Source organism: Rhinolophus ferrumequinum, chromosome 9 (genome assembly GCF_004115265.2).
Source record: "Rhinolophus ferrumequinum isolate MPI-CBG mRhiFer1 chromosome 9, mRhiFer1_v1.p, whole genome shotgun sequence".
Lineage (NCBI taxonomy): Eukaryota > Metazoa > Chordata > Mammalia > Chiroptera > Rhinolophidae > Rhinolophus > Rhinolophus ferrumequinum.
In genome coordinates, this window is record NC_046292.1 from 16,234,198 (window position 1) to 16,244,838 (window position 10,641).

At 43.2% G+C, this 10,641-nt stretch overlaps 1 protein-coding gene across 1 annotated transcript; it reads left to right on the forward strand.

Moving 5' to 3' along the window:
• The first annotated feature begins 3,773 nt into the window (after window positions 1–3,773).
• Window positions 3,774–10,352, forward strand: PITHD1 (PITH domain containing 1). The gene is made up of 6 exons (XM_033115675.1): window positions 3,774–4,277; window positions 4,965–5,008; window positions 5,384–5,461; window positions 7,985–8,089; window positions 8,779–8,887; window positions 9,423–10,352. Exons 1-6 carry the CDS (start codon window positions 4,080–4,082, stop codon window positions 9,522–9,524), a joined length of 636 nt encoding a protein of 211 aa, XP_032971566.1. The 5' UTR covers window positions 3,774–4,079; the 3' UTR covers window positions 9,525–10,352.
• Window positions 10,353–10,641: the final 289 nt, after the last annotated feature.

Below are 10,641 nucleotides of genomic sequence, written 5' to 3' on the forward strand. Positions count from 1 at the left end.
CTGTCTGGATTCAAATCCTAGTTCCACTACTAACCGTGTGACCTTGGGCAAGTTGTTTAGCCAGTATGTGCCCCAGTTGTCTCATTTAAAATGAAGCTAATAATATGACACCTGTAATTATAAAGATTAAAAAATAACAGAAGTAAAGCCCTTGAGACAGTGCTTGGCACATTATTAGTGCCATATGGTTGTTAGCTATTATTGTTACTATACTCTCAATTTGCCACAAAGAAGAATTCAAAAGTAACAGAAAACCAGTTAGTTTCTTCCAGCCTAATTGAGACAGGGGACAAGGAAAAACGGATACAATTCATCAGTTGTTGAGCTACCGAATTGTTTGCAGATAGAGTCTGGAAGTAAGAGAAAGAAAAATACTGGAAGCTTTTCCTAGCTGCCCCCAGAGTAGTCCTAGAAGTCAGTGAGAATTTGTGCTCAGACATCCCTGCAACATAGTGCAAGAGTAAGCAGGAAGCAGAGGCAAAAAAAAACATTATTCCCAAATCAGAGCTGAACTACCTTGTAAAGGCTGGTTTCTTCCAAATCCAGCCTCCTGAGCAATTGCCGTTTCCCATCTAACCAGACGGGGGCGCGGAGCCAAAAGTCTTGCTCTTGACAATAATAATAGACACTTTAACCTTTTCTTATCGAACAGATGTTGTTCCAAACACTTTTTCATGCACTATCTCATATTACCCTAATAATAAAACCCTACAAAGTAGGTACTTTTATTATTCCCATTTTATATATGACAAATGTGAGGCTTAGAGAAGCTAAGCAACTTGCCAAGCAGACAAGTATTATACTCTTGCCCCATTCCCCAATATTTGTGGGAATGGGGCAAGAGTATAAATGGAAGCATACTTGAAAAGTTATAAATGCACTTTATAAAACGTTAACTAAAATATAGCCTATTCTGCTACCTTGACAAATAAACCTTCACAATGATCTGGGAGGCCACATTCAAATCTCTGAGTCTCTTGGAACTCTGTACTAGGTGGTTGGTGGCAGAGGGGGGTGGGGGAAAGCAGGACCCTAGCCCCGCCTGCCTTTCTCTTCATACCCTTAAATATGTTTCCCTGCAAGAGGCCTTCTACACATGCATGCAGATGTCCTAACCTATGGTTTCTATATTGAAAGGGTCCATCAGGTATCCAGCACAATGAATGACTAGACAGCCACAATATCATCCCATTTCAGAATACTAGGGACCAAGAGAAGATCTTAAAAGCTTTCAGAAAGGGAGTGGGGGAAACCTAGACAAAGAATCAGGAATCAGAATGACACTGTACTTCTCAAAGGTAGAAGAAAACAAAGCAATATCTTCAAAATTCTGAATAATTTAATTCAATCCTCAGCCAAATTACCAAATAAATAGAAGAATAAAGCGATTTTCAGTGGTCACTTAACATGAATGGTAGTGTGATAGCCACCTCTAAGGTAACCTCTAATGAGTCCTACCTCCTGGCTTTCACACCCTTGAATATGGCTGATGTATGGGACATTGCAGAAATGACAGTATGTGACTTCTAAGGCTCGTCATAAAAGACATGTGGTTTCTATCTTGCTCTGTCTTGGATCATCTGCTCTGGTGGAAGCTGGCCACCACATCATGGGGACACTCAAGCAGTCCTATGGAGAGGTCCGTATTTCAAAGAACTGAAGCCTCCTGCCAACAGCCTGCACCCACGTGCCAGCCACGTGAATGCACCATCTTGGAAGTGGATCCTCCAGCCCCAGTCAAGCTTTCAGAAGACTTTGGGCTCATGAGGGAGCCAAGCCAGAACCGCTCAGCTCAGCCAGAAATTGTGAGATAAATGTTAATTGTTATTTTAAGCCATTAAGTTTGGGACTAATTTGTTACACAACAAGACAACTAATACAGGTATATTGGGGGGGTGGGGGGGACACAGTATTTTGCAGTTCTTCCCATCAAAAGGTGAAGTCTATTTCTCCACCCTTGAATTTGGATTTGGCCAGTGAAACTTGTCTTGGCTGAAGGGACATTAGCAAAAACTACAGAAGCAGAGTTAAAAAATGCTTGTGCAGCTGGGTCTTCCCTCTCTTGCTCCTGGAACTCTGCAACTCTGCCATGTGACTAAGCTCAGGTAGTCTGCTGGAGACGTGGCCCATTACCTCAGGTGACAGCCAATATCAACTAGACATGTGAATGAGGCCATTCCAAACTATCTAGCCCAAGCCAACCAGCCCAGAAAAGAAATTCCCAGGCAATCTACAGTCATGAGAAATAATAAATGCTTGTTGTTTAAAGCTTTTAAGTTTGGGGATGATTCATTACACAGCATAAGCTAGTTGGATACAACATATTTACTTCATACGCACCTTTTGTTTCAGGAAACTATAGAATGTGCTCAAAGCCTGGTTACTTCCTAACCTCATTTGATTTTGAGCACGTTAATTCAGCCTCAGTTTTCCTCATCTTCAAATTGGAGATGACTTTGTCAAGTTCACATGACAAAGAATATGCTTAGCACAATGACCGGCACACAGTGCTCAACAAATCAGTAAAGGATAATAATGATGAAAAAGTGACAGGAAAGAAGCCAAAAGTGAGCAGAAATCCTGGGTAAAGCTGTGTTAGTCCTGCCGACACTATCTTTCCAAAGAAAGGCTACTGAGTGTATCATTTAATTAAACAAACATTTACTAAGCTTCTACCAGGCCCCTTGCCTGAAACTGTGATGTAAAAGCATGACAATGAGCTATTATGAACCAGAACTAAGTTTGCCTATTTCACAAAGAATTGAACTAGGACTTCAAAATATTTCTGAATGAAACTTGAACATATGGTTATTTTGGTTTGTTCGGCCCCCAGTCTTATCTGGACACTCCAGGGCCAGACGTGAAGGGCAGGTGATATCCAGAACATCCCATAACTCTCTGTACATCCTCTGTCTTTTCCCCTCCCCACCAAGGAGTAAGAACACATTCTATCCTGAAACCAAAATCACGTCAACTCTAAACAGTGGCTTTCAATTCTTTTAACCTCAACCCACAATATGAAAAAGATTTTACATTGCACCTGAGTACACAAACCCAAAACTGAAACAAAAGTCCCATAAATTGAGACTTAAAATGTGTGATACATTCTGAATTTTTTATTCTATTCTACTTTATTTTTTGAATGCTGGTCACAATCCTCTAAGTGGATTTTAAGCCCCATGAATGGGTCACAACCAGCCATTTAAAAAAACTGCTCTGAAAAATCACACGGGGAGGGAACTTAAAGGTCATCTAGTCCAATCCTTGTACTTAACAGGAGGTAAACTCAGACTCAGAGAGGTCAAGTCACTTGCCCAAGGCCACACAGCTAGTAAGTGGCAGTGCTTGGATCTGAATCAAGATCTGATTCAGTTATTGAATTCTTACTATGTGTCAGCCATTGTGCTGAGTTCTTTAAGTGCATCATTTCATTTAATACTCACTGCAGTCCTATGAAACAGATATTGTCATTCCCACGTTACAGACGAGGAAACCAGGTCTCAGGATGGGGGAAATAACTTATTCAGAGTGTCATACCGTTAGCAGACCCAGGACGTGTGTTCAGATCAGGCCATCCATAAAGACCATGCTCTCCAGCGCTAAGCCCGCTGTGAAGAAAGTGGTTATGAAAAGTAGGTTTGTGAGCTCTAAGCACCTAAGCGTGCACATGTGAGGCGGTGATAACTTTGTGCTCCCTACTCTTCAGGGCCTTATCATTGCGCACACTTGGCTCCACCAGCTCCCCAAAACGAGGACGATCTGAAACCCAGCGCCACCATTTACTCGGAACGCCAGCCGAACCTCTCTGCTCTTCCGTTTCCGTATCTGTGAAGCCGGGAGAGCAACAGCACGGGTCTCCGGGACTGAAAGAAAGAGCCAACATTAATTCCCAGGTCCTGGCAGCGCTCGTCAAACGTCAATCCTCTCCGGGCCCCGCCCCTTCCTCTCTGGACGCATGCGCCGCATCGGGGCGCCTTTTACGACGCAACGGCCACGGCACGCTTGGCGGCCGGAGCGGAGGGAACGCGGCGCTAACTGCGGCGACCGGGCTGAGAGGAAGCGCGGGCGGCGGTGTCGCCATGTCTCACGGACACAGCCACGGCGGGGGCGGCTGCCAGTGCGCCGCCGAACGGGAGGAGCCACCCGAGCAGCGCGGTCTGGCCTACGGCCTGTACCTGCGCATCGACCTGGAGCGCCTGCAGTGCCTCAACGAGAGCCGTGAGGGCAGCGGCCGCGGCGTCTTCAAGCCGTGGGAGGAGCGGACCGACCGCTCCAAGGTGGGCCTTCCGGGCCGGGGGCGGGCGAGGCGGGGAACTGCTCGGGGCCTCAGGCCGTGCGTCTTCTCTGGCAGCCTCGTTCCTGAAGTTAAAAATAACGACAGCCCGATTGCCCGGCGCTTCCCCTTGCCGGTCTCCCGCCGGCCCGTTGGGAGCCGAACGGGATCGAGTCGCCCCATTTTGCACAGAGAGAGGAACTGAGGCCGCGAGAAGGAAAGGGCGCTTTGGCTTTACCCAGCCGGCGTTCTGTTCCAGGGCTTGTGTGGGCAGTGCGGGAGGATGGCCCTGAGGGCGTTTTTCCTACCAGTTGACCACTAGTACCAGTGACGGCCTGATCATATCACCTGATGAAGACCAAAGACCAGCCCAGGGCGAGGAAGTGTGTTATCCTGTCTAGAGCATTTACCATTGTGGGGTCACAGAGCCATTTGGAAGTTGTGAACCGGACAGGCCCGGGTCTTTGCACCCAGTTTCAGGAGTAGTCGGCCCTGGAACTTCGTTCATGGGCTCCCCATTAAGAACCCTCTGATTGGACGGTCTGTGGCTATGAAGTGCTGGAAAAGCCAGGGAGGCTGCCTATTTATTTGCCTTGCAGTCCAGTTGTAGAACAGGGTAGAAGATGCCTGAAATTGTAGGCTCTCAGCAAATATTTGTTGCTTTCTCCCTTCCCCTCCCCGTCCCCTCCAGTTTGTTGAAAGTGATGCAGATGAAGAGCTTCTGTTTAATATTCCGTAAGTATCTATGGGTGCTTGCCTCAGGCTAAATAGACTGTACCCAGTTGCTTTAACAGAATTCATTCATTGGTTGTGGGAACAACCAGCTGTTTCTAGACACGGGGTAAATTACCGTGGTGGGTTTGAAGAGGAGTCATCGTAGCTTTCTTGGTGCAGACTGGAAAAGATGTATTTGTTGAAAGATGACTGAGAGGTGAAGGTCAATTTCTTAGAACTCCGAATGCCAGAGGCAGACCTAGCAATTATCTAGCACAAGTCTGACTGACACAGGAGGAAACTGAAGGCCAGAAAGGGGAGGGTCTTGGCCAGGGTCACACTGCTAAGCAGAGATTCAAACCCATGTTGACCACCATCTCTTTTGCATTCTGGCAGATTTACGGGCAATGTCAAGCTCAAAGGCATCATTATAATGGGAGAGGATGATGATTCACACCCGTCTGAGATGCGACTGTAAGTGGCCAGGGCTTAGGCTCTCAAGAAGCTCCTACTTCTCTTTCTGTTTCCTCTGGTAGCTCTTTATTCCAGAATAATGTAATTTTTTCTTTTTACTGGGTCAAAAATCTCCTCTCCCCCTTAAAAAAAAAAAATCTTGGTCCTCTTTTGTATCCGAATATACCTACCTCCCTGAATGAACACGTGTTTTAGAGTAAGCGTCTTTAAGGCCAACAGCGTGTCTCTTTTCAAAGTGCTTGTTGTGGCACCATTAATTCAGAGAGCGTCCTATAAATGCCAATTGTTGATGACTTTGCAGTTTTCTTAGTAACCCAGCTGCAGATCTCAAATGGTCTTGATAGATTCCACTCCTGGGGTTAGCTTCAAAATGTCCCCTTGCTTCATACAGTTGTAATCTTTGCATGGGTTTTGTTGACATGGAATTTACCCCACCTGAATTTGTGTGGCCTTTGGTTAGCAATATTTTATATACTGTCTTGCAACACTGCATCTGTTACCACCAGAGCTAGTATTCCCTTTTTAACAACTTGCCTGAAAGACGGGAGAACGCTTTCAGCATGTTGGAGAAATGTATCAGAAGAACTTGACAGAAAAAAATTTCTTCTGAAAAATTGATCAGTATAAGAGATTTAAGAAATTGACACTATTTTTGAATGTTAGGAACATGAATTTGAAAGCAACTCCACGTATTTAATCATTTTAGAGAACCAAAGTATGTTCGAGTTGATGCTTTTTGGAGACTAATTTATGTGGGAGATGGATTGACTTGAGAAGACTAGACATTCATGTTGTGTTGTGGTAAAGAGTGGGCTCTGGAAGAAACTGCTGGGGTTCAAATTCTGGCTGTATCGCTTGCTAGCTGCACGATTTTGGGACATTTCTTATTTTCTTTAATCTCGATTTTCTCATGTTAAATGGCAATAGTAATACTATGAACCTCATGAGTTTGTAGAGAGAATTAAATGAGATAAAACATGTACAGAGCTAATAATGAGTCTGGAACACAGTAAATGCCCAATTTTGGAAGAGCAGGTGCAAAACTTACATAGCCCTTAGTTCTAAGCACTTTACACATATTATACTTTATGAATCTAAGGTGTCATTGATTGTAAAACGCACCAGTATTTTAAGTACCATTAATAAAGAAAATATTGCCTGTTAAACTATGACATGCCATTGAAAATCCAGAAAAGCTGAGACTTAAACCAGTGAACTTTGAACACAGACTAAATGTTGGATGATATTAAAGAATTGTTAATTTTTGAAAATTGCTATGATAGGTGTTTTTTTTTTTTTAAAGAAGTCCTTACATTTTAGAGCTACATACTGACGTATTTATGAGTGAAATGATATGTTTGGGATTGCTTTAAAATATCAAGCACAAACAAAATGGGGTCGATAGGCAATATCCGCATAATGTGGATTATTGAAGCTGAGTGATATGTGTATGGAGATTCATTATATTATTCTCGCTGCTTTTGTGTATGTTTGAAATTTTCCAAAACTTTTTTTAATATATGTGTCTCAGAATTTGTTCAGTTTAATCTCCATATCAACTATATGGGATATGTACTATGACTATTCCCATTTTACAGATGAGGAAACAGACACAGAGAGGTTAAATCACTTGCCCAAAATTACACAGCTGGTAAGTGACAGAGCCAGTCTTTAAACCTAGGAAGCCTGGCTCCAGAGACACTGCTTTTAACTACAGTGCTGCTATCCTGTCTCTCGTAACGCCCGCTCATAAATGTTCAATTGTCATTATTCTGTGTATCATTCTTAGAAACACTTTGAAGCAAACATTTGTTTTCTTGAATTACATGCATTTTGCTGCAGCTAACATCTAGGCCCCTCCTGTGTGGGTGTGTTAATAAAACACTCTAGATGTTGTGGGGGTGTGCAGCTTGGTCCTTGAGAATTTGTGAGTTATAGAGGAGACAGTGATTTCCTTGAAAAATTTTTTCGCTAGTTTTACTTGACTTTCCAAAAGCCCATTGTGAGTTTGCAGCCTTTTGTGCTTTCAAAACGAAAATCCCCAAAGTGTATTTTTTTAAGAATTGTAAGATGACTCAGTATACAGGATTGTTTTGAACACAAAAAAATGCTTGAGCATTGGGTTACCTGATCTTATCTCTTAACTGTATTTAGTATGTTTCAGCCAAAGTATTTCCCCCCCCATGAATAAGCTGTTTTATTTAAACATCCTCAGCTTGGTCTGAATGTGCTGAGTTGCTTGTTTTCTCCATGCATTTGCTGCATGTGACCTAGTTTGAGCTATCTCTTTGTGCATTGCTTTTCATGTGATCCTAACCCACTCGGAGATGCCATTGGCTTATGTTGCAATTCTCAGCTCTTGTTGGATTAAAGATGTTTGTGTATCAATGCTAGTAAAATGCCATTTTCAAAATTTGATCTTTTGATAGAACCAAAGGCAGTTGAATACCAGTAGGAAGTTTTGAAAAACTGAAAAATGTAACACTGTAACATTTCTTGATTTTTCTTCCCTTTGCTTCTCAGGTACAAGAACATTCCACAGATGTCCTTTGATGATACAGACAGGGAGCCAGATCAGACTTTTAGTCTGAACCGGGATCTTACAGGAGAATTAGAATATGCTACAAAGTAAGCACTGGGCCTGTCTTCTACTCTCTGGCTTCTGAGGAACAACAGGCACTCCCTCATTTTCAGTGAGCATATATGCATTAGCACTTACGAGGCTTGCAGTTTATGTTTGGCCCATCTCCTGCTCTCTTAGTATCAGAAACAAGTTAAAACAGTGGAGTAGGCTTGATCCTTGGCTTGGTCAATTTTTGGCAGAGATTTGGTGCAAGCCAGAGACTTGTTAACTTGTGAGAAATTGGAAGATCTGAATGAGCTCGTAGGATGTTCTTCGGAAAGATGTTTTCAGAATTCCTCTGTGCATAGTTGGCTTACAGCAGGCCAAGGTACAAGTGACCACTTTATTTCTTCACTAGTTCTCCCTTTTTCCAAAGGTGAGGTCAACCCTGAACTTGCATTAGAATCCCTGCTTGGTCATACAGTATTTCTGAATCTTGCACCGTGAGGCCAGGGGCAATGTACATTCTTTTTTTTCTATCCCTGTTGCCTTGGGCAGGATCTGGCAAATGCTCAATAAATGGTCACAGAATTAATTGCTTGTCCAAAGGAGAAGAATGAAACATAAGACCCCAGGAATGTTCTCTGACATTTGCCTGGGTTTTACCACAGTTGGAGCTGGAATTGTTTTTGACGTGGTGAGATACTCATTGAACTCTAACCTGTCTTCTCTCCCCATTCCTTTCATGCTCTAGAATTTCTCGTTTTTCCAATGTCTATCATCTCTCAATTCATATTTCAAAAAATTTTGGAGCAGATACCACAAAGGTCTTCTATATTGGCCTGAGAGGAGAATGGACTGAGGTAAGATGGGGTTGGAAACATTACTGTCCCCTCCAGTATATGTATATATGTGTCTATAGCTGTATGCTCTGGTGGTGGGAGCTTTAAGGAAAGGAAAAGAGCAAGTTTAGACATTGATTGCTCCCAGTCTGTTTATAATTTTTCTTGGTTTCATCACTGTAATCCGTCCATCTCATTTGACAGGCTATAGGTATTTTTAAGGGGGTGAAAATAACACAACTGATACCAATTCAGTTTTTCACTTTAAAATTGTTCCATTCAACATTTTTGATAACCTTTCTTGTTCTAGGCATCGGAGATAAAATGGTAAACAAGCTAGACATGTTCTTTTCATGGTGCCTCCAGTATAGTGGGGAATGATTCTGATAAGTTACAAGGTGACTCATTGGTAATGACGTGACAGACTTCTCAAGATAAAGTATCAGAAAGGGGACGAGATTAGATGATGACTTTTAGAAATGGACCTGAATAAGGACTACTCCAGCGTGTGGTCTGGGGAATGGCCAGGTGACCCAGCCTCTCAATTTTCTTGCAGCTTCGCCGACATGAAGTGACCATCTGCAATTATGAAGCATCAGCCAACCCAGCAGACCACAGGGTCCATCAGGTTACCCCACAGACACACTTCATTTCCTAAGGGCTGGCCACGGCTCCCACAGAGGCCCTGTGTCACTGAAGATATATGACAACCTGTTGGGAAGGACACAGAGATGGGGCTCCAGAGGAGTTGGCTGCCACAGCCTTTGCCAAGCTTTGTCTTTGGGGCTTGCTGCAGAGACCTGGCCTATGGAAGATATCACACCACCAGGAAGGGTTGTGTGGATGCCAGCAGACAACACAGGGCCCTGGAGAAATTGGGTCTTGGGCTGGTCAGCATCTGGCAGTCATGGAGAATGCCTGCCTTTCCAGTCGTTATGGCCGTGGGATTCCAAGTGTGTTGTTTTGTGGCAGGATTTTTGTGTGACTTGCTTTTTTTTAAAAAATGGAAACTATTCCTGGGCTGCAGTAAACTTTCTGAAGCCTCAGCCTTTTGTTTGCATTAGCCATCAGGAGGGTCTCCAACTAGAAGTTCACGTCCCTGCTTGCTCTTTCTCTCTGTCATCGTTCAGCATTCTTGTCAAGTTGCCCAGCTTGGAGTTGTCTGTCATGCATTAGTGTCCCATGGTTATAGCTAGACCAGGACTCTCCTGGTGATGCTTAATTAATAGCGTGAGGAGAAGGTCTTTTTTCCTCCTACCTAGGTCAGCAGTCTGGGGAGAGCATGGGCATCGTTACTATGTGGGTATCCTGGTCGAGGTAAGATTGGGACTTAGGTAAGATTCCCCTTGGGACATTCTTAATGTTTATTAGCTTCTAACTAGTGTTGTAAGCCAAGTGCCAGAATTTGGAGCTCTCATTTCTTCTGTTCATGGCTTTTTATTCACTGTGACTAATAAGCTTCCTAATAAATCCTTGCCAGACTTAATGTTTATATATTCTTTTGAGTTCTTGGTAGTACTGATGAAACTCACCTGGGAACTAAATGGAACTTTGAAATTTGTTACTGTTTTGGACCAGGTAGATTGTAAATGTGACAATTATATCAAGACCAGATCAGTTCTCCAGCAAAGGTCAAGCTTAATTCTGTACAGTAGGCCACTCCTATGGCCACCCACTCACATTTTGTAAAGAGGGAGTTGAGATTAAAAACCTATATTCCATTTCTCATGAAAGGAATAAACTTGTGGAGTGACATTTACAAAAATGAGAGAGAA